The sequence below is a fragment of the Triticum dicoccoides genome, chromosome 2B (assembly GCF_002162155.2).
Source record: "Triticum dicoccoides isolate Atlit2015 ecotype Zavitan chromosome 2B, WEW_v2.0, whole genome shotgun sequence".
In the NCBI taxonomy this organism is placed as follows: Eukaryota; Viridiplantae; Streptophyta; class Magnoliopsida; order Poales; family Poaceae; genus Triticum; species Triticum dicoccoides.
The window spans coordinates 734,315,920-734,339,401 of NC_041383.1; the positions used below are offsets into that span (position 1 = coordinate 734,315,920).

The following is a 23,482-nucleotide window of genomic DNA, read 5'->3' on the forward strand; positions in this document are numbered from 1 at the left end:
CGAGAAGCCAAACCATCCTACAAATTTCAAACAAAGCATTTTTTTCAATACGGATATCTTTTCAATACAAATAAACTAAAGTAGGGCTACTATATGCAAGATTCAGAGCATATGTATCCAAAGCATTCTTGTCAATACGAATATAATTTCAATACAAATAAACTAAACTAGTCCTACTTCATGCAAGATTGAATACAAATATATTTTTCATAGAAATAACATGTCAACCTATGTATCCAAAGCATATCTTTTCAATACAAAAAAACTAAACTAGAGTTGCAAAATAATAAAGATCATCTACAAATTTTAAAGTCCCACAAATCTATATACATGCAAGATTCTAATCTAATCAAACAAGGATTCCCCAAATCTTGAAAATAACATACATTTTATGGATAGAAAGAAGAGGATCAGAGGAGAGTACCTTCTAGGATGGATTGGTGAAGAAATCCACGCACCAATTTTTCAGATCTAAAGGATTTGGGAGAAGGGATTGAGAGGGGGAGAGGAGCCAACCGCCGCAACGATGCTTCTGTAACTGCTGAAGAATGGGGTTGGCGGGGGAGGGCTAGCGCGCGGCGGCTGCATCTAAGTCAATGTGCAATGCCTAAGGGCCAGACGCTGCACATTACATGTGTGGCGCCTAGCTCTGAGGCGCTGCACTCCTGGGCGTAGGCCCCGGGGCTGCCATGTTGGACAGCTGTGCAACGCCTCAGAGCTAGGCGCTATACCGTTGGGTGTGGCGACAGCTGTGCAACGCCTCAGAGCTAGGCGCTATACCGTTGGGTGTGGCGTTTTCTTGTCAGGCGCCACTCAAAAAGGTCAGTCCAGTAAAAATGTGGCGTTTTTTTATCCGGCGCCACTCAAAAAGGTCAGTCCAGTAAAAAAGATTTAGAAGCAGTTCATTTTGTGAATTGATTTTGTTCACAAGTCAAAATTGTAACTTGCCGGATCAATGAGCTCTCGCAGTCTGTCGTTGTGAAGTCCAAAACTTGGAGGCACTCGCCGCCCTGTGGTTGGCGCCGCCGTCTCCATGCCGTTGGAACAGCCTCCGCCCCCTCGGCGCGCCCCCACCTTCCACGCGCACCCTGACGCCGACGCGAGGCAGCTCCTCGGCGCGCTCCTGCCACGGCGCGCGGCCACCGCCCGCCACGTCCAGCAGGCGCACGCCCGCCTCGCCGTCCTCGGCCTCGCCACCGCGCGCGTCCTCCCGCACCTCCTCGCCGCCCTCCCCCGCCTCCCGCCGCTCCACGACGAAGCCTCCTCCTCCTCCTACCCGCTCTCCCTGTTCCGCCGCTCCAACTCCTCCTCCGCTTTCGCGTCCAACCACCTCCTCCGCGTGCTCCCCCACCCGCTCCCGCTCCGCCTCTTCCCCGGCCTCCGGCGACGCAACCCCCACTCCTTCACCTTCCTCCTCTCCTCCATCTCCATCCACCTCGACGCCGGCCGCGCCGGCGGCCCGGCCTCCTCCTCTCTGGGCTCCCACGTGCACGCGCTGGCCGTGAAGGCGGGCGCGGCCGGCGATCTCTACGTGCGGAACGCGCTGACGCACTTCTACGGCGTCTGCGGCGACGTGGGAGCGATGCGGAGGGTGTTCGACGAGCTGCCGCGCGTGCGGGACGTCGTGACCTGGAACGCGGTCCTTGCCGGGTACGTCCGAGCGGGCATGGTGAGGGTTGCGCGAGAGATGTTTGAGGAAATGCCGTTGAGAGATGAGGTTTCCTGGAGCACCGTGGTGGGCGGGTATGTGAAGGAGGGGGAGCTGGATGTGGCGCTGGCATTGTTTAGGGATATGGTGGAGAAGGGGGTCAGGGTGAATGAGGCTGCGGTGGTGACGGCATTGTCGGCGGCCGCACAGCTGGGTTTGCTTGAGCATGGCAGGTTTGTGCACCAGGTTGTCCATCAAGAACGGATGCCGATCAGTGTGAATATAGGGGCTGCCATGGTGGATATGTATGCCAAGTGTGGGTGTGTAGCAGTGGCCAGGGAAGTTTTCGATGGGATGCCTAGGAGGGATGTTTTTGCATGGAACGCCATGATCTGCGGACTTGCTGCTCATGGGTTGGGACAGGATGCAGTGGAACTCTTTGAACAGTTTCTCGCCGAGGGTTTGAGTCCAACGAACATTACATTTGTTGGCGTGCTAAATGCCTGCAGCCGCTTTGGCCTTGTTGCTGAGGGGCGGCGGTATTTTGAATTGATGGCTGAAAAATATAGTGTTGAGCCGGAAATGGAGCATTATGGCTGCATGGTTGATCTTCTAGGCCGGGCTGGTCTTATTCAAGAAGCCATTGAATTGATCGAAGGGATGCCTATTGCACCTGACCCGGTTCTCTGGGGCACTGTACTCTCGGCCTGCAAGAAACATGGCCTGGTGGACTTGGGGATCAAGGTTGGTAACAAGCTAGTTGAACTGGAGCCAGCTCATGATGGCCACTATGTCCTCCTTGCAAGTATTTATGCCAAGGCAAAGAAATGGGATGAAGTCAGGGAAGTCAGGAAACTGATGTCTAGTCGGGGTACCAGTAAGTCAGCTGGCTGGAGCTTGATGGAAGCACAAGGAAACGTGCATAAGTTTCTAGTAGGAGACAGAGATCACAAGGATTCCGTTCGGATATATAACATGCTCGACATGATTAACAGAAAGTTGGCAGATGCAGGGTATGTACCAGAGGTGTCGTCTGTATTGCATGACATTGGAGATGAAGAGAAAGTGCATGCAATCAAGGTGCATAGCGAGCGTCTGGCAATTGCTTATGGGTTCATAGTTACGGAAGTTGGCAACCCAATCCGTATTGTTAAGAACCTTCAGGTGTGTGGGGATTGTCATGAATTCAGTAAGATGGTGACAAAGGTTTTCAATAGGGAGATTATTGTGAGAGATGGTAGTAGATTCCATCATATGAAAGAAGGGAAGTGTTCTTGCCTTGACTATTGGTAGTTAATCAGCTTATAGTTTTTGTTGTTGAATTCAGTCATTTCGTTGGAGTCAACAGTAATGTTCTTTTTTTTTCCGGGAAAACACAGTAGTTTTTTCTTTCAGGAAAACGTAAAAGCCTTGTGTTTCGATGCATTGATAGAAGATAAGAGTTTGTACAAGTCAGAGAGGGCACAGCTAGAGTGACAACGTGATGGCCCAAGCCACTAGACACCACCTGCACAGCCGCAAAACCTCTTGCGCCCGCCGTCACCCACTGCCTGGCTTCCGACTTGATGATTGCGTTGCAGTGCTTCCAGAATCACCATGCCACCAACATGATGGCCAAGGACGTGCCCTTCCGAGCGATGTTCGGGATCAAGTGGCATGTCCAATGCCACCAGTCCACGAAGTCGTCCTTCCGAGCTGACAGTAATGTTCTAGTTTGCAGCAAATCCCTATTCATGTGACATCGGCATTAGCAATGCAGTCATGGACAGTTGTTTTCAGCGGGTAAGAGATATGTTTTCATCTTTCTGCACACTACACTTAAGTTTATCCTGATAGCAAAACCATAATCCTGAAGAAGTATTCACATTCACTCATTTTCTGTCCTTCTCTCAGGCGGCTTCCGTCCTACTGATATATATCCCGCATGATGATACCTTAATGATCTCTTAAGCAGCAAGTACCTTCAGCTAAAGGTATCACAAAAGGCTGCATTCTCTTCATGGTGCGATGCCAATAACAAATGCATTTGCTTGATCTCTTCATATCATGCATCCATCCATCAGCTTGCAATGCCCTTGTTCAGTTGTAAGTTCTAACTGTGTAGAGTTAAGGGATTTACAACGGAACTTGGTACAACTAGACATGTTCCATCATGGACAGAAAATTATACTATTAGTGTTCAGTTTCTGACTGGAATTTCGTTGGTGTGTCTGCAGGATTGGACATGGAAGTACGCTTTTGCTCGTGATGTTAGGCATGTTTTACACACGCGAAATTGATTGAGTGGGTGATAGATCTCCCGGACGATCCATGGAAGAAGTCTCGAGAAAACTAGAGCAACAAAGGGTGGGTAAATCAAATTAGCAGCAGGCTAATGATGATGCACGCGCGCGCACACACATGCACAATCTTTAGGCAGACGGTGCTGCAGAAAGCAATAATACTCAAAGTACCGGAAGCCAAAGATGCTAATCTGGAAGTACATTAGAGTCTTAATAAAATGCCTGAAGGAGGATATTTCTTCTCTGTCAGAACAACATAGTTTGGGAAAGCAATCAAGTGATTCTTCTCACACATGCCCTTGCTATTTAAGATGGTGAGGCAGTCACAGCGATTGAATTCTAGGGAAAAGCCAAGATTATCGACAAAAGTCAAGTGATTGCATTATCATAACCTGAAGGCCAGGATAATTGGCGGTCACAGTGCCATATGGTATGTCAGTTTCTGTCTGATCTTATTGTTAGTACTGGAATACACCGACAAACAGCAGCTAGTTCTGACCCCCTCCCCTTTTTGTATGGAAAGCTGTAGAAAGGTTATTGGCTTACTACATAGGAACTGTATTTGTTGACCAGATGTTTTTGTCGGTATGGTTCACTCAGCTCCCGCCTCGCATCCTTTTTCTTTTCAGTTCTTAAGATATTTTTGCTAGTGTTTTGACTATAACAGAACCATGATGCACTTGCAGCATAACAGTGTCACTGGAACAAGATCCGGCATCGACGTACAATACTTTGCCGATGTGGAACTCTGGAGAATTGGCCGGGTCTTTCTGTTTGTCAGGAGTAAGTTTATGCTGGTTTGCAAGACATTCGACACAACCTGGTAGCCAGTGCAGGGTCTACAGTCTCCATAACTGACATGGAAAACAATGTCTGCGGTAATAATCAGTTCTAGTCATCCATGTTTCTCACCCGGGCCATAGAATCAGAAACCCGTTATTTTTCACCTGTATGGTCGATCTATGGAAATCACACAACCAGTTACTGTCACCAGGCATGTCGGCGAAAGCCCAGACTTCTTGCAAGGACTTGCACTGTTTAACTACTTGGTCATAAGTGATGCACATAATTGATCGTGCTGAATATGATAAATTTTTTTGACGGATGAGGATGATAATGTGATTGATGTTAATTATACTTAGGAACTGTCTTATTGCATGCTGATGTGTCAATCCGAGAATGTTTTTTTTTTCTTGTGAAATAACACTCGACTTATTTGCATAGCTATAGATTCTTTTTTGTGAACGTAGCTACAGATTGACATGCCATCTTATGTTATTTTGTGTTATTATATAAAAGGCACATCCTCCTGATCGCATGCTAAAATTCACCTAATAATATCACATGCTAAAATTGATATAAATATACTCCATAAATCCATAATCTCCCTAAATTTGCAATTGATGTAATACAGTGGAAATCAAAGCTTTGATGGCACAGCGAGAGTTTTTTTCAATGAAGATTGCAAGATCACAAAATATGGTTTCACATAGTCTAGCTAATTATGCTCGACGGAGCATAGCACTGCGCTCCTCCTTTTATTCATGACCTTGTATTAGCGGATTGTAAACTGATAACGTGGAATAAATCATTTCCCTCGAAAAGAAAGTCTCGGTCTAAATAGCACACTGAATTTGAACCTGGTGGGAGAAATATTACCCCCATGACCTAAATCTCGGTCTATTGATCTACACCTCAATTTACTTGATTTTCTCTCTTTTTTAAGTTCTGTTTGATTTTAATATAAAATCAAACTTAAATTTTACATTGTGGCGGTTCTTAGTGCTAAAAGTGCCAATGGGCGAAGCAGGTTGGGAATATCACTGTCCTCCTAGCCATCAACCACAGGTTGGTTCACAAAAAATTCCCCTAGATGGATTATATCCTCTACCGACGTGAGTTAACGAGGTGAATCAAGTTTTTTCTTTTGGATTTTTTTTGAGGGAGTGAAGCAAACAAGTTTAAGTTTCCTTTGGTTCATAGGATAGGAATAGGAAAATCGTAGGGAGTGAGATGACATACATCTCAATTTCTATATAGAAAGAGATGTCATTTGATGCATAGGATAGGAATTTTTTCATTGAGTCTAGACTAATGTTTTTTTTCCTCCAAAATGTAAAGGATTGATTCCTATCCTACATAGGAATAAGAATTCTTTAAAGTAATTTTTTCTTGCAAATCCTGTCCTATGAAATTCCTACAAAGTTTCTATAAACCAAACCTCAAGGGAAAACCTCTCGGTGTTTTTATTTCTTTGCCAAAAGCTCGGCCGTCCATTCCTCGCCACCGTCATTGGCCTCCACACAAGAGCCTGAACTTTCTACGATCCCCAAAGCTTTGGCCCCCGGTATATGGCCGCCGCCGCCCGCCGCCTGCTCCGGTGACTGGATTCGGTCCTCTCGTCCCCGAAGCCACCGCCGACAAGCCTTCAACCTACTCCCTCCGCCGTCCCGTCTACCGCGTCCTCCCGCCGAGCCCACGGACGCCTCCCCGCGCCGGAAGCCGCCCCCAAGCCCCCGACCGACGGCAAGGTAACGCTCTCCGGCCCTCTCCCTATCGGCTGCCTCCCCCTCTACCAGCGGGCGCGGCAGCGTGAGTGGTCCGCCTGCTGCGCGTGTGCTCGGCGTGCTGCGTGCGTGCTCTCACAATTGCTACCTCCGCTTGCTACTGTGGTCCGTACTGTGTGGAGTATGTCCTTATCTGGCGACTGCTCGAAAGTTAGCACTGTCCTTTAATAAACTGTGATATGTATTGGATATGCCTATGTAGAGATAAATGGTGGTCTACATATGATATTTGTAACAGTTGGTTAAGCTTATGGTGAGCACCATGTCCGGAGTTGCCGATTATTTTAGCATGGTTGCAAACACACCATATCAGTTTGAAGATTATGTCACATCAACAAATGACAAACCTTAATCTGTTAATTTTAAAACTCCATTTCCTTGCAATGACAGAAGTGTTGCCGCAGCCGCTGTCCTGTACGACATTATATATCCCGTGGTTCACGAACCTCAAAGGAAACCGTCGGGGACATGGCCATGACCGTGGCGGAGGCGCGTCTCCGGCAGGACAAGGTGAAGAAGTTCGAAGATTTCGTTGACCGGCGGCTCAAGCCTGACCTTGTGCACGCCATCGCCCAGCGTGATAACTTGTTCCAGCAGCAGAAGACTTTGTAAGCTACCCTGTTCTCTCCTCGTCTTCGCTTGTGTTGTAGCTGTACTGAAACATTTAGGCCCCTTGATTCCAGCTATTCAAATATATGGCCTTAGTACTCCTCATTCCTCTGATCAATGAACCTTTATTGGGTGTTGGCAGCTTGGATCTGAAGATGAACATCGAAAACTTGGGAAAAGAATGGTGTAACGAGCATGCGATCCATGGTCAATCTTGGCTCAGAGGTTTACATGCAGGCAGAAGTGTAAAACATCCTTTTCCCTCTCCCCCGCCTAAACAGTCTGAAGTTCTTATGCCTTTTCCTTTCACTCTGGGTAGACATCTGCAACATATTCTAGTGGATTTGCTTTGTAACTTATTAGTTAGACATAATTCATATAGTAACAAAACTCTCTTGCAAAAAACAAAGACTCTCTCGCTTTCTCTGTAATATCTAGTGGAAGAATTTCTATTATCCTAATCCTAATTTAAGTGAAGTCAGAGACCATAAAATAAAATATGTATTATTAGAGTAGGTGGTTTGCACTGTTTAGGGGCGAGACTACATTACTCAAACTCATAATGTGGGTATGCTTGTCATTGTCGACATGAGTAGCTCTATGCTTGATGTAACTTTTGCAGTAGGATAGACATGAGAAAGGTGCTTCTATATGCATCTGAAAAATACATAAGAAAATGGTGGTGCTCGCATATGGAGATAGCATGCAAGTGAATTTGTTTGGTGTTCACTTTGTAAATTGGAAGAATGCAGTTGGCCATTAGGCAGTATAACAAGCAAACATGGAACTTGCTTTGATATGTCCTTATGCTGCTTCTTATTTTAACTTCATTTTTTAACTACAATTGTTTAATAACTGTTAGCTTAACATCAAAAGGTTGGAATAGCTTCAGATAATTAGACAGTATAGCAAGCAAACAAGGAAGTTCCTTTGATATGTCCTTATGCTGCTTCTTATTTTAACTACATTTGTTTAACCAGCTGTTAGCCTAACATTAAAAGGTTGGAATAGCTTCAGATCATTATTGTGAAGCGCTAATGAGAATTGACTGTTTCGAACATAAGCCTACCTTCAGATTTCTTGAACTTTTGAGATCTTATTGCATTATTCTGTTGTGATTTCTGCAGGCCGGACACGAGGCACATTTTTGTGGATATCGGTCTAGGTTTTCATGTGGAATTTACTTGGCAAGAGGCTCTGCAGTTTATATCTGTACGAGAAGCAAGGTTGGCCAGGTAACTCAACTCAAATTGAATATCAGATCTTGCTTCTGCGCAGCAGTTTTTATCACACATGCAACATGTGTTTGTGAGAAGGGAGTTATGCTAAAGAGTTGTTGATGATTCGAGGGAGGTTCAGGTGCTTCATCCTCTGTTCTACACAATTTGTGTGGATAGTATATAGGTGTACTTGTTTTAGCCATATATTATTGTAGTTGGTAGAAAATTTTGGTTTAGGTGAAGTGCTTGGATTCTCTTTTTCTTGTGAAGCAAGGACAAGAGAAAGAGATGGTATTCATGAGCATTGTGATGGCTCTTAAGATTTGTAGATAATATTTGTATTTAACTATTCATGGTGTCCATTTCATGGTTGGAGCTTGATGCTCGCTTCAGCCATCAGATGCTGGACGGAGGAGACTTATTTATCATAAGTATTACACATTGTACAGAGGGAAAGCTGATTCTGTTCATCTAGTGTGTTGTCTTACTGACAGTCATTGTCAATGCTGGGCCCTTGTACGACATCCATATCCTGGCTGTTGTAATTTCCCTTTTTATGCTTGAACGTGCTCCTTATTCTCTGTAGTTGACATTCATTCATTCACATGTTAATGTTGTAAACTCTTGAGATGTTTGCAGACAAATAGACGAGTACACACACCTCATAGCGAGCATAAAGGCGCAGATCAAGATGGTATGTACGATGAACTAGGTGCTTCATTTATGCAGTAGATGATGTGATTCTCAGATGTTACCCCCTCTTATTCTGTTTAAATGCAGGTATGTGAAGGTATCCGCGAACTCCTGCAGTTACCAGCGGAGTGAGCTGCCGGGAGAAGCGCGCGCCAAACTAGCGGCGGAGAGGTATATGTTTGGTAGGGGGACGCATGTGTGTTGCTATGGATTTCTTAAGATTCTTGCAAGAAGCTGTATGCCAAGAATGCAGCTCCCAAATCCCAATGTTGACTAGGGAGGCACCGTGAAAATATAGGTAAACGAAGTGGCAAGTGAAAATGAATCAATGTCTTGGGAAATGAATCAATGTCTTTTGGTTCAATTCTGTGGTGCTTGTTGAAAATCACAAGTGCCTTGACTTATGTGAGTTTGTATGTACAGACTGAATCAATGTCTTGGGAAATGATAACGTTTCTTGCTGCCTTCTTGCTATTCTGCCTGAAGGCTCTGCAGTTTTGCTAGGAAAGAACCATCTGCTTATTAATAAGAACTACGCTAATTCAACAAAGGTATTGATAACCTCACAAAAAAAAAGGTTGAAAATGTGGAAAACCGGTTGAAAATGGAGTTACAGACACAAGACAAGAAAATGGAAAACGGTCACAATTCTCTGAAAAGATTTCATACTCTTTGAGACTCGCCACCACTTCTCCATGCAAGCATCTTGTAGCAACATTATAAAGTGGAGAACAACCCACGACGTCGGAAAACTCCATGGCAAGGTCCATCTTTGCCTTTCCGTCGATGCCTGCCAAAGGGCGGATCGCCGTGATTGTCCACAAAGAAAGTGGCTTAATGTACTTCCTCCGTTTTTAAATACAATTCTTTTTAGAGATTTCAATTCAATACGAACTGCATACGAATGTACATATAGACATATTTTAGAGCGTGAATTCACTCATTTTGCTTTGTATATACTTCATATTGAAATCTCTAAAAAGACTTATATTGGAATCCCTAAATTCCTCGGGCTTGTTCGTCGGGATATTGCACCTATATTATTCTCAACTTTGCTTGGGTCAAACTGTTATGAGCACCAAGTCGTCTCAACTTTGCTTGATCTAGCACCCAGCCCGGACGTGCCTTTTCGTAAATTTGGGGGATAAATCGTGGCGTGGCGTGGCGTGGCGTGCATGAGTGATGTCAACTCTCAGTTCTTGACTGAGATGATGAGTGATTCAGTGGAGTGGAGCTGGGTCGTCCCTTCCCTTTCCTTGCTTGGTAATCAACAAAGCAGACATCATCGATAAGAAGAGCTTCACACCCAGCAAACAGGGATCGAGCAGCACACCGGCCGGCGAGGCCTCTTCCTGCTCCTGCATTGCAATCCCAAGGCAATGGCAACGGCGGCAATGGCTTCCCCTACCACGTCCACCCTTCTTCTCTTCATGATGCTCTTCCTGCATCTGAACATCTCTCCGGCGACGGCCTTCTACCTCCCCGGGAGCTACCCGCACCGCTACCTCCCCGGCGAGGCCCTCGCCGCCAAGGTCAACTCCCTCACCTCGCCGTCCTCCAAGCTCCCGTTCCCCTACTACTCCCTCCCCTTCTGCGCGCCGCAAGACGGCGTCAACCGCGCCGCCGAGAGCCTCGGCGAGCTCCTCCTGGGCGACCGCATCGAGACGTCGCCCTACCGCTTCTCCATGCTCACCAACAGCACCGCCGCCTTGTTCCTCTGCCGCACCGACCCGCTGCCCCCCGCCGCCGCCGACCTCATCAGGTCCCGCATCGATGACGCCTACCACGTCAACCTCCTCCTCGACACGCTCCCCGTCGTCCGGTACGTGAATAACCCGATCGCGCCGGACGTGCTGCTCCGGTCCACGGGTTTCCCCGTCGGCGTGCGCGCCGACGACGGGGAGTACTACGTCTACAACCACCTCAGGCTCACGGTCCTTGTCAACAAGCAGAAGAATGGTACCGCCAGGGTGGAGGCCTTGATGGCCACCGCCGACGCGTCTGAGCTCATCGGCCTATCCGGCGGCGGTGGGGGCGGTGGTGGCGGGTACACCGTCGTCGGGTTCGAGGTCGTGCCGTGCAGCGTGGAGCACGACGAGGCGGCCATCAACGGCAAGAAGATGTACGACGGCTTCTCGTCCAAGGCGGCCGCCGGGTGCGACCCTTCCGTGGTGGGCATGCGCGTGCAGGCCAACCGGCCGCTGGCCTTCTCGTACGAGGTGGCCTTCGTGGAGAGCGCCGTGGAGTGGCCGTCGCGGTGGGACGCGTACCTGGAGATGGGCGGCGCTCAGGTGCACTGGTTCTCCATCCTCAACTCCATCGTGGTGGTGGCGTTCCTGGCGGCCATCGTGCTGGTCATCCTGCTGCGCACCGTGCGGCGCGACCTCGCGCAGTACGAGGAGCTCGGCAGCGAGGCGGCGCCGCACGCGGACGACATGGCCGGGTGGAAGCTCGTGGCCGGGGACGCGTTCCGGGAGCCCAGCCACCCGGTGCTCCTGTGCGTGATGGTGGGCGACGGCGTGCGCATCCTGGGCATGGGCGTGGTCACCATCCTGTTCGCGGCGCTCGGGTTCATGTCGCCGGCGTCCCGGGGCGCGCTCGTCAACGGCATGCTCTGCCTCTACCTCGTCCTGGGCCTCGCCGCCGGGTACACCGCCGTGCGGCTCTGGAAGACGGTGCGGCACGGCGACAGCGCCGGGTGGAAGGCCGTGGCGTGGCGGGCCTCGTTCGTGTTCCCGGGCATCGGGTTCTCCGTGTTCACCGCGCTCAACTGCGTGCTCTGGTACAACGGCAGCACGGGCGCCGTGCCGTTCGCGCTGTTCGTGGTGCTGATCCTGCTCTGGTTCTTCGTGTCGGTGCCGCTGACCCTGGCCGGCGGCCTCCTGGCGTCGCGCGTGCGCGGCCACGTGGAGTACCCCGTGAAGACGAACAAGATCGCGCGGCAGGTGCCGGCGGCGCAGTGCTCGCCGTGGGTGTTCGTGGCGGTGGCGGGCACGCTGCCGTTCGGCACGCTCTTCATCGAGCTCTTCTTCATCATGTCGAGCCTATGGCTGGGGCGGGTGTACTACGTGTTCGGGTTCCTGCTGGTGGTGCTGGGGCTGCTGGTGGCGGTGTGCGCCGAGGTGTCGTTGGTGCTCACGTACATGGGGCTGTGCGTGGAGGACTGGCGGTGGTGGTGGCGCTCCTTCTTCGCCTCCGGCTCCGTCGCTGCCTACATCCTCGGATACGCTGTGTACTACCTCGTGTTCGACCTGCACAGCCTCAGCGGTCCCGTGTCCGCCGCGCTCTACGTCGGGTACTCGCTGCTCATGGCGCTCGCCGTCATGCTGGCCACCGGCGCCGTCGGGCTCGCCGCCTCCTTCTGCTTCGTCTACTACCTCTTCTCCACCGTCAAGCTCGACTGATGACCCCCGTGTTGTTTCTTGTCATTTTAGATTATCTTTTTTCTTGCGTGACGGTAACATTTCAGATTTTAATCTCTGTGTAAAAAAATTACTCATCGAAGCAAAGATAATAAACAGGGGTAAATTCCTATTCACTACCGGAACAGGGGCCGGTGCCGACGGCCAAATATATGCTGACGGCCACCATCGGCCTACTCCTGGACATGCCGACAGCTGACACAAGGCCGTCAGCGTAGGGTGGCCGTCGGGCTAGCCAGAGCTATGCTGACGGCCACCGTCGGCACAGGTCAGCCGTCGGCTTAGCCCCAGCCTAAGCCTACAGCAGCCGTCGGCATAGATGCGGGCCCGACGACCCTGCTCGTGACGTGCGGCCAACGGCGTCCGATATATGCCGACGGCTTAGACAGCCGGCCATCGGCACAGATGTGCGTGCCACGTCATCGATCCGAGGCGCACCAACCACCACCTATGCCGACGGCTGCCGTCGGCATAGATACCACATCATCGATCCGGGATGCGCCGTCCGTCTTCCCCTGGCCTAGGCTATGCCGACGGCTTAGTCTTTTGCATTTATTATAGAATTTTTTTTGTTCTTTTACGTATTATTATTTAATTTACTTACATGTAGCATGTGTTAATATAAGCAAAATACCTTACTTTTTGAATCTATACGGAGGGGTGTGACCCCCCTCACGGACGGCGTCGCCGCCGGCGGCCGACACCTGGAGGGGGGAAACAGCCGCATCGGGTCTATACAGAGGGGACGTTGCTCCCAAGTGTTTATATGGGATGACCTACCACAGCCGTGTGGTGTGGTGGCATGTCTGAAGAGGCGACACGCGTCTCCGGGGTATGGCCCCCCTCACGAACGGCTTCACCGCCGGCACCTGGAGGGGGGAAACGAACGCGTCGGGTCTATATGGAGGGGATGTTGCTGTGGGTTTGACCCGGATGTTGCTCCCAGGTGTCCCTCTAGGCTGACCTAACACAACCGGGTGGAGAGGTCCACTGGTCAAAGCCCGTCCGTGGGAAGTCAAAGGGCTAGATCTCGTGGTCAACCGCGCCAGGGTTAGGCGGGACGGGGGCCGTGGGGGGTAGCAATGCCACCGGAGCGTCACACCGGTCCCTCATACATGCGGGGTGGTGTTGTGGCATGTCTGAAGAGGCGGCACACGTCTCTGGGGTGTGGCCCCCTCCACTACAAGAAATATGTCAACTAGTGACCTTCTGTCAGTGACCCTGGAAGAATTGGTCATAGATCTACGACCATTTGAGACCAATTGGTCAAAAGCTGCTCGGGGGGCTCCAAACCCTCAACTATATCGACCATTTTGGCCATAAAAGTCGTAATTTCCTTACACGAAATGGTCATAAAGCAGACAACACTGATCCGCTGCCTTATTTCTAGCTGATCACGACCAATATAGATGGTCATAACCTTGTAAGTTGTGGTGGATTGTTATGACTAGGCGCCACCTCATCAGTTTTGCCTATGTGTCATGTCCATGTGTCAATTGTTGCCCTAGGTTGTGAAGCAACCTATATTTCTGCCATTCCCAAAATTCCCCAAAAAATTGGGCATTCTTTACTATCCAAATCATTGCCTCATGACAATATTCAACTCCATTTGCCTAGTAAATCTTCCTCGGCAGATTTCCAAAGTTTTTGTTCAACTTGAATTGTTGTAAAGTACTAGCTAGGCATATCCTAATGAGCTGAATTTTTGCCACATCTTCTATATTCCCAAATCATAGCTCTCCACCAAATTTCAGATCAATCCATTCATTCATTTGAGTATAGCTTCAACATTCATATTTATGTCTAGTGTGGTACGTTGCAAAGCTAGTGACACCTAGGCTCCTCCATTTGAGCTGCAAATTTTTCAAGATAGTGTCCTTAGTAGATGATCATCCTCGGCAAAAACTCAGGCCCATTAGCCATGTGCATTTTCCCCACCACTAATCAAACACTTGGGTGCTAATTCATGTTTGAGCTCCGTACAGTCTCCTCGTGAGATTTTTCTATTGCCTTCTTCTTTCTGACACCTATCAGGGAGTGCCCAACCCACTATTTATGTCTAGGCCGCCCGGAACGCGTGGCAACACCACGGTGAAAGCACAAGTGCTCCCTAGGTGGTTTTGGTAATTAATGTCAACATATCTCTTGTTGGACTAACACTTTTATCTAGTATTTTTTCAGACAAGTTCAACATTGGAGTGGCATGGACTAAAGGATGTGGGAACTCCTTCAAGATGCTAAGGACAAAGGATTGGCTCAAGCTTCAAGCTCAAGACTCTTCATCTTACATTTTAGTGATCCAAGATCACATTGAGTCTATAGGAAAAGCCAATACTATCAAGGAGGGATGAGGTGTTGCTTAATGCGCCTCTTGCTTCATGTGCTTAGTGATATGCTCCAAAACCCTCAGCTACTTTTTCACATCCACAAATGACCTAAACCCAAAGCCAAAATCGGCCATACCGATTCTTTCTATCCGGCGCCACCGAGTTTGGATGTCTTAGCCATGCCACAAACCCTAGGCAAATCGGTCTTACCGATAGGGATCTCGGTCTCACCGAGATGGGATTGTAATCTCTCTATGTATGTCCATTATCAAAATCGGTCTGACTGAGTTTGAGCAATCGGTACTACCGAGATTACAATGCAAACTCTCTGGTTAACTTATTACCAAAATCGGTCCCACCGAGTTTGAGTAATCGGTCCCACCGAGTTTGCTTGACCAACTCTCTGGTTAGCTAATTACCAAAATCGGTCCCACCGAGTTTGTGTAATCGGTCTCACCGAGATTACGTTATGCCCTAACCCTAACCGAGTCGGTCCTGCCGAGTTGCATCTCGGTCCCACCGAAAATCCTAACGGTCACTAGGTTTACTAAATCGGTCCGACCGAGTCTGTTGAATCGGTCCCACCGAGTTTGCTAAATTGTGTGTAACGGTTAGATTTTGTGTGGAGGCTATATATACCCCTCCACCTCCTCTTCATTCGTGGAGAGAGCCATCAGAACAAGCCTACACTTCCAGCATCCTATTTCTGAGAGAGAACTACCTACTCATGTGTTGAGGCCAAGATATTCCATTCCTACCATATGAATCTTGATCTCTAGCCTTCCCCAAGTTGCTTTCCACTCAAATCTTCTTTCCACCAGATCCAAATCCTATGAGAGAGAGTTGAGTGTTGGGGAGACTATCATTTGAAGCACAAGAGCAAGGAGTTCATCATCAACACACCATTTATTACTTCTTGGAGAGTGGTGTCTCCTAGATTGGCTAGGTGTCACTTGGGAGCCTCCGACAAGATTGTGGAGTTGAACCAAGGGTTTGTAAGGGCAAGGAGATCGCCTACTTCATGAAGATCTACCGCTAGTGAGGCAAGTCCTTCATGGGCGACGGCCATGGTGGGATAGACAAGGTTGCTTCTTCGTGGTCCCTTCTTGGGTGGAGCCCTCCGTAGACTCGGGCAACCGTTACCCTTCGTAGGTTGAAGTCTCCATCAACGTGGATGTATGATAGCACCACCTATCGGAACCACGCTAAAAACATCTGTGTCTCCAATTGCATTTGAATCCTTCAAAACCCTTCCCTTTACATTCTTGCAAGTTGCATGCTTTACTTTCCGCTACTCATATACTCTTTGCATGCTTGCTTGCTATGTGTTGTGAATGTTAAATTTGTGCCTAAACTCCACTTAAACTTAAAAGGGCTAAAAATTGCAACTTTGGTACTTAGTGTCTAATCACCCCCCCCTCTAGACACCTCTTCTCAAGGTCCTACAAGTGGCATCAGAGCTTTGGTCTCCATTGCCTTGGTTTAATCACCATTGGAGGAAGATGGATGAGTCTACTTTGGGGAGTCTTAGACATAGAGTGCCTATTCTTGATGGAGAGTATTTTCATGAGTGGAAAAATGAGATGCTTTTAATTTTCAATCAATATCATTTGAACAAGTACATTGCTAGTCCTTGTGCACCTTGTGTTGATCCTATGCATCCTACCCTTGATGAGTCTATTGACATGATTAGGAATGTTAGAACTGTCAGTCTTATCACTAGAGGCTTGCCTAGAAACTTGATTATAAAACTGCCTACTCTTGAGTGTGCCTACACTATATGGAAATTTCTTGAGGAACGATTTCCAGATTATTCTTTGAAAAATCTTGATGAAATTTTCCATAAGTCTATTGCCTTGAGTAAGATGAATACTAGTGATCCTATGTTTGGTGATCGTTTATTTGAGCTTACAAATCTTATGCATGCCAAAGGAAATGTTGGAATTATTAGCGATATTATTTCCGAAGCCACTAGAATTCATAAGCAAGATTATTGTCAAACTCATACTAATGAATCACTCTCACTAGGAATTGATCCACCACATGACGATGTTGAACATGGATACTATGATGAGGATGATGATGATGACTTCGATCTTGATGATGCAATGAGACACTTTGGTCTTATGGCAAATCTTCGGGGATATATGTCAGGAGGAAAGGAATGGGTTCTTGATAGTGGATGTACCGATCACATGACCAGAGATAAAGACATGTTTCGTGAGCTTGCTGATAATGATAGTCCTCGAAACTATGTCACTTTCGGTGACAACTCAAAGGGTAAGGTGGTTGGCCTCGGTAAGGTGGCCATCTCACATGATAGCTCCATACAAAATGTCATGCTCGTTGAATCTCTTGGCTACAACTTACTTTCAGTATCTAGACTTGCTGATTTCGGTTTCAATGTCCTATTTACTGAAGTAGATTGCCAAGTGTTTCGTCGAGACAATCATAAAATGGTCTTTACCGGTATACGTAGAGGTGATCTTTACATTGTTGATTTCACTAAAAAGGCCCTACCTAAAACTTGCTTCATTGCTAAATCCTCAAAAGGTTGGTTATGGCATAGACGACTAGGTCACGTTGGCATGAGAAACCTTGACAAGCTTATTAAAGGAAATCAGATCCTTAGAGTTAATGATGTCATATTTGATAAGGATAGACTTTGCAGTGCTTGTTAAGTAGGTAAACAGGTTGGAGGAAGGCATCCCGTGAAGAACATCATGACCACAAGGAGGCCACTTGAGCTACTTCACATGGATCTCTTCGGTCCCAACTCTTACAAGAGCCTCGGTGGAAATTCTTTTGGTCTAGTTATAGTTGATGATTTTTCAAGATTTACATGGGTGTTCTTTCTCGATGATAAATCGCAGGTCCAAAAGATCTTCAAAAACTTCGTTAGGAAGGCCCAAAATCAGTTTGAAGTGAAGATCAAGAAGGTTCGCAGCGACAACGGAACGGAGTTCAAGAATGCAAATGTGGACACCTTTCTTGACGAAGAAGGGATTTCACACGAGTTCTCGGCTACGTACACACCTCAACAAAATGGAGTTGTTGAGAGGAAGAACCGGATGCTCATCGAAATGGCGAGAACGATGCTTGATGAGTACAAGACGCCGAAGCACTTTTGGGCAGAAGCGGTTGAGACAGCTTGTCATGCAACAAATCGCTTGTATCTTCACAAGCTACTTGGCAAGACGGCATACGAGCTCCTCACCGGTAACAAACCCCAAGTTGGATACTTTCGAGTATTCGGCTCAAAGTGCTACATTCTTGATAAGCATCGCCGTTCTAAATTTGCTCCTAAGTCTCATGAAGGTTTCCTACTAGGTTATGGCTCAAACTCTCACACATACCGTGTCTACAACAATTTCACCCGAAAGGTTGAAGAGACCATAGATGTGAAGTTTGATGAATCTAACGGCTCGCAAGTAGAGCAACTACCAATTGATGTAGGAGACAAAGATCCTTCGGAAGCAATCCAAGACTTGTCTATTGGCAAGGTTCGTCCAACGGAGGTGAAGGAGAGTACCTCGTCTGTCCAAGTGGAAGCTTCTACTTCACGACAAGGTGAACCAAGAGTTGACTCGGAAGCATCCACAAGTAGGACACACCAAGATGAAGAAAACGAGGAAGTGCATTAAGAACGTCAACAACCTCCTTCTCCACCACGTCAAGAGAACGACAACGCCAGCAATGAAGAAGAATAAGAAGAAGAAGAAGAAGAAGATGAAGAAGATGTTCAACCAAGATCCAAGCAAAAGCTTTCACGAGTTCGAGCAAGAATTGCTAAAGACCATCCCATCGAGCAAATCTACAATGATATTTAAATCGGGAGAATCACTCGCTCAAAAACTCGTTTAGCTAACTTTTGTGAAAACTATTCTTTCATCTCTAGCATTGAACCTATGAAGGTTGAAGAAGCATTGGAAGATCCGGATTGGATAAACGCTATGCATGAAGAGCTACACAACTTTGAGAGAAACCAAGTTTGGACATTGGTTGAGAAGCCCGACAACAACCACAACATCATCGGTACCAAATGGGTGTTTCACAACAAGCAAGATGAAGATGGACAAGTTGTTCGCAATAAAGCACGTCTCGTCGCCCAAGGCTACACACAAGTCGAAGGTATGGACTATGGTGAGACTTATGCTCCTGTTGCTAGACTTGAGTCTATTCGCATCTTACTTGCCTATGCTAATCACCATGATATCACATTGTACCAAATGGACATTAAAAGTGCTTTTCTAAATGGTGAAATAGAGGAGGAAGTTTATGTTAAACAACCTCCCGGCTTTGTCAATCCTAAGAAACCAAATCATGTTTACAAACTTCACAAAGCTCTTTATGGTCTTAAACAAGCTCCTAGAGCATGGTACAAATGCTTAACTAAGTTTCTACTTGGAAAGGGATTTGAAATTGGGAAAATTGATTCTACTCTTTTCACTAAAAGGGTTAATGGAGAATTATTTGTATGCCAAATTTATGTTGATGATATCATATTTGGATCAACTAACCCTCATTTTAGTGAGAAGTTTGGAAAGCTAATGTCGGAGAAGTTTGAGATGTCAATGATGAGTGAACTCAAATTCTTTCTTGGGTTGCAAATCAAGCAAACTAAGGAAGGTACTTTTGTCTCTCAAACGAAGTACACTAAGGACTTATTCAAGAAGTTCAATATGCAAGAATGCAAAGGTATGACTACACCCATGCCTACTAGTGGACATCTTGATTTGACCAAAGATGGTGAACCGGTTGATCAAAAGGTTTATCGCTCTATGATTGGTTCATTGTTATACCTATGTGCTTCACGTCCCGATATTATGCTAAGTGTGTACATGTGTGCAAGATATCAAGCTGCTCCTAAAGAATGTCATCTTAAGGCTGTGAAAAGGATAGTGAGATACTTAATACATACACCAAATTTTGGTATTTGGTATCCTAAGAGGGCCTCTTTCGATCTTGTTGGCTACTCTGACTCAGACTATGCCGGAGACAAGGTTGATAGAAAGTCCACTTCGGGTACTTGTCAATTTCTTGGTAGATCTCTTGTGTCTTGGTCCTCCAAGAAACAAAACTCGGTATCCTTATCCACCGCCGAAGCGGAGTACATTGTCGCTGGTTCATGTTGTGCTCAATTACTTTGGATGACCCAAACTCTTAAAGATTATGGGATATATGTGAAACATGTTCCAGTGCTTTGTGACAATGAAAGTGCTATCAAAATTGGTCATAATCCTGTGCAACATTCTCAAACTAAGCATATTGAAGTTCGTCATCATTTCATTCGAGATCATGTTGCTAAGGGTGACATTGATCTTAAGCATGTTCGCACCGAAAAGCAATTAGCGGATATATTCACTAAACCACTTGATGAGAAAGTGTTTTGCAGGTTGAGAGGAGAATTGAACATCATAGATGCTTCAAACTTGGAGTAGAAACTCCATTGGATACATGCAAGACATGAGCTTATGACTAATCCTTGATATTTCTCTTATGATGAAAATCTTATGTCTTGGACATATTTGCATCTTGCATGTTATCTAACCCATGTAGATACTTGGTTGAATCAAATTCCATGAGATTGTAACCTACTCACATCTTGAGCAATCTCTACATCACCAAGTCTCTATACAAAGGTGGTTGAAGACAAGGAAGCACGAAACCATTCAAACATATCCTTTGACAAATTCTATGTTGAGCTTCATGATTGTCATTTTTGGATACAAAGTGCTCTTCCTTGCAAGAACTAACCCATGTAGGTAGATGGACTCAAATTCCAAGTGGTGCTCTCAACTCTTGATGAGCTACATCAACCTTGAGCAACCCACACAAGTTCAACTACATGATCAACACCACCAACCAAGGTATGTTATTCCATCTTAGAGAAGCTTTACTCCGAGACATGAGCTAAAGCAACTCGACAAGATGTGAATACATCAAGATGCTTAAACGAAAAATGGTAACCCCATTTTGAGCTTAAACGATGAGTATGACCTATGATCAAGTGATCTCACTTGACTCCTAAGTCAATATACTCTAACATAGGTGACTTTATCGCCGACCATCTCTAGATGAAGTTCTCTTGTGTTCGTCTCTGTGTTTTTGCATTTGTCTCATGCATATTTGTTTCCCCTTTCAAAAAAAAACTTCATCTAGATTTCTTTCTTTTCTGTTTGCTCTGCATTCTATGCATCAATTCATTGCATATCATTTAGTTAATTCCTTGCAAATCTTTGTGAGATCTTATTAGACTAGTGAGCTGCAGTGACAAGTGTTTTCTCTGCGATGAACTCGGTTTCACCGATTAGTTATTTTTGGTCCAACCGAATTTTTTCGGTACAACCGAAGCCTACAACTCGGTGCCACCGATTTCACCATAGGAAAAACAGTTTGCCACTTATTCTGTGTTTCTTCTGATCCAGCTCCACTCAATGAATCTTGTCCTCTAACAAGCATCACATTTTTATCAAGTGCTTTATGTTGTGACTCAAGGATCAAACCCATTCACGACAAATTCCAGAGGGAGAGAGATAGATCACATCTTTATCAAGCCCTTCTTGGAAATTGATGTCAAAGGGGGAGAGAGAGATCACATCAAAGCTTATCATTTTAGAGCGAGTATCACTTTCTCAGGGGGAGAGAGATCCTTCAGGGAGAGAGAGAGAGAGATCTCCAGGGGGAGAGAATACTAGTAGAAAGTATTTCTCAAGGATCCCAGATGCTTGGTGTTCAAGAGGAGAGATGCCACATGTCTTCTTGAGGGGAAAGACATGTTCATATGTGCTTACTTGCATTAGTTTGCATTAGCTCTGTTCATTTATATCTTTCAGTTCTGATTTTCTGTTCCCTATCTTCTCCCAGTATCCCATGTTAGATTCAGGGGGAGCAAGACATCTAAGGGAAAGAAATCAGTCAAATTCATTGCATATCTATACTCTTGGGGACATGTCTAATCAAATGTGGTACTTAGTACTCACTCTCTACATGTCATCCCAGTCTTGGTATTCTTGTGGTTTCTTCTGTTTGCTCTGGCTAGTAGATGTATCCGTGTTATCTAACCTTGTTTACACAGGTTCATTCCATCCTAAGCCTACTCAAGACTACAAGGTAAGTATATGCATCAAAATCATGTGTATGAGGAATTCTTGCTGATGTACATACTGTTTGCAAGAAGGACTCATGGGCATGAAGGTAATTCCTTTAATACTTTTTGCTCTGATGCATATGTACAAGATACATGTAACACATTGCCTGCTCTATCATGGTTATGCTCTCACATGCTTCTATATTTCATATTCACATGATTTCATACATGTAGGGGGAGCCTATGCTTGTTACATGTCTTTCCAAAGCTTTACTTGCTATTCTTCATATCCTTATCTAAAGCTTTGATCTATGTTGCCATCAATTACCAAAAAGGGGGATATTGAAAGCACAAGTGCTCCCTAGGTGGTTTTGGTAATTAATTTCAACATATCTCTTGTTGGACTAACACTTTTATCTAGTATTTTTTTCAGACAAGTTCAACATTGGAGTGGCATGGACTAAAGGATGTGGGAACTCCTTCAAGATGCTAAGGACAAAGGATTGGCTCAAGCTTCAAGCTCAAGACTCTTCATCTTACATTTTAGTAATCCAAGATCACATTGAGTCTATAGGAAAAGCCAATACTATCAAGGAGGGATGAGGTGTTGCTTAATGAGCCTCTTGCTTCATGTGCTTAGTGATATGCTCCAAAACCCTCAGCTACTTTCTCACATCCACAAATGACCTAAACCCAAAGCCAAAATCGGCCATACCGATTCTTTCTATCCGGCGCCACCGAGTTTGGATGTCTTAGCCACTGCTACAAACCCTAGGCAAATCGGTCTTACCGATAGGGATATCGGTCTCACCGAGATGGGATTGTAATCTCTCTGTGTATGTCCATTATCAAAATCGGTCTGACCGAGTTTGAGCAATCGGTACTACCGAGATTACAATGCAAACTCTCTGGTTAACTTATTACCAAAATCGGTCCCACCGAGTTTGAGTAATCGGTCCCACCGAGTTTGCCTGACCAACTCTCTGGTTAGCTAATTACCAAAATCGGTCCCACCGAGTTTGTGTAATCGGTCTCACTGAGATTACGTTATGCCCTAACCCTAACTGAGTCGGTCCTACCGAGTTGCATCTCGGTCCCACCGAAATCCTAACGGTCACCAGGTTTACTAAATCGGTCCGACCGAGTCTGTTGAATCGGTCCCACCGAGTTTTGTAAATTGTTTGTGACGGTTAGATTTTGTGTGGAGGCTATATATACCCCTCCACCTCCTCTTCATTCGTGGAGAGAGCCATCAGAACAAGCCTACACTTCCAGCATCCTATTTCTGAGAGAGAACTACCTACTCATGTGTTGAGGCCAAGATATTCCATTCCTACCATATGAATCTTGATCTCTAACCTTCCCCAAGTTACTTTCCACTCAAATCTTCTTTCCACCAGATCCAAATCCTATGAGAGAGAGTTGAGTGTTGGGGAGACTATCATTTGAAGCACAAGAGCAAGGAGTTCATCATCAATGCACCATTTGTTACTTCTTGGAGAGTGGTGTCTCCTAGATTGGCTAGGTGTCACTTGGGAGCCTCCGACAAGATTATGGAGTTGAACCAAGGAGTTTGTAAGGGCAAGGAGATCGCCTACTTCGTGAAGATCTACCGCTAGTGAGG

At 46.3% G+C, this 23,482-nt stretch overlaps 2 protein-coding genes and 1 pseudogene across 3 annotated transcripts; all 3 read left to right on the forward strand.

Annotated features, from left to right (window-relative positions):
- The first annotated feature begins 1,033 nt into the window (after nt 1-1,033).
- On the forward strand, nt 1,034-5,036 carry LOC119361280 (pentatricopeptide repeat-containing protein At3g62890-like). Its single transcript, XM_037626570.1, has 5 exons — nt 1,034-3,430; nt 3,542-3,621; nt 3,865-4,360; nt 4,454-4,515; nt 4,617-5,036. The coding sequence occupies exon 1, from the start codon at nt 1,034-1,036 to the stop codon at nt 2,939-2,941; it is 1,908 nt and encodes a 635-aa protein (XP_037482467.1). The 3' UTR covers nt 2,942-3,430; nt 3,542-3,621; nt 3,865-4,360; nt 4,454-4,515; nt 4,617-5,036.
- A 1,157-nt stretch (nt 5,037-6,193) lies between these two features.
- LOC119365956 lies at nt 6,194-9,487 on the forward strand (annotated as a pseudogene).
- Nucleotides 9,488-10,365: 878 nt separating this feature from the next.
- On the forward strand, nt 10,366-12,471 carry LOC119368519 (transmembrane 9 superfamily member 11-like). 2 transcript variants are annotated; one of them, XM_037633758.1, is made up of 2 exons: nt 10,366-10,541; nt 10,626-12,471. In XM_037633758.1, the coding sequence occupies exons 1-2, from the start codon at nt 10,399-10,401 to the stop codon at nt 12,421-12,423; spliced, it is 1,941 nt and encodes a 646-aa protein (XP_037489655.1). In that variant the 5' UTR covers nt 10,366-10,398; the 3' UTR covers nt 12,424-12,471. The 2 variants fall into 2 exon arrangements, with proteins under 2 accessions (XP_037489655.1, XP_037489654.1); XM_037633757.1 differs by having other exon boundaries at nt 10,366-12,471.
- Nucleotides 12,472-23,482: the final 11,011 nt, after the last annotated feature.

Coding starts and splice junctions, on each gene's coding strand:
- LOC119361280 (XM_037626570.1), top strand. CDS start 1,034: ATGCCGTTGGAACAGCCTCCGCCCCCTCGGCGCGCCCCCACCTTCCAC.
- LOC119368519 (XM_037633757.1), top strand. CDS start 10,399: ATGGCAACGGCGGCAATGGCTTCCCCTACCACGTCCACCCTTCTTCTC.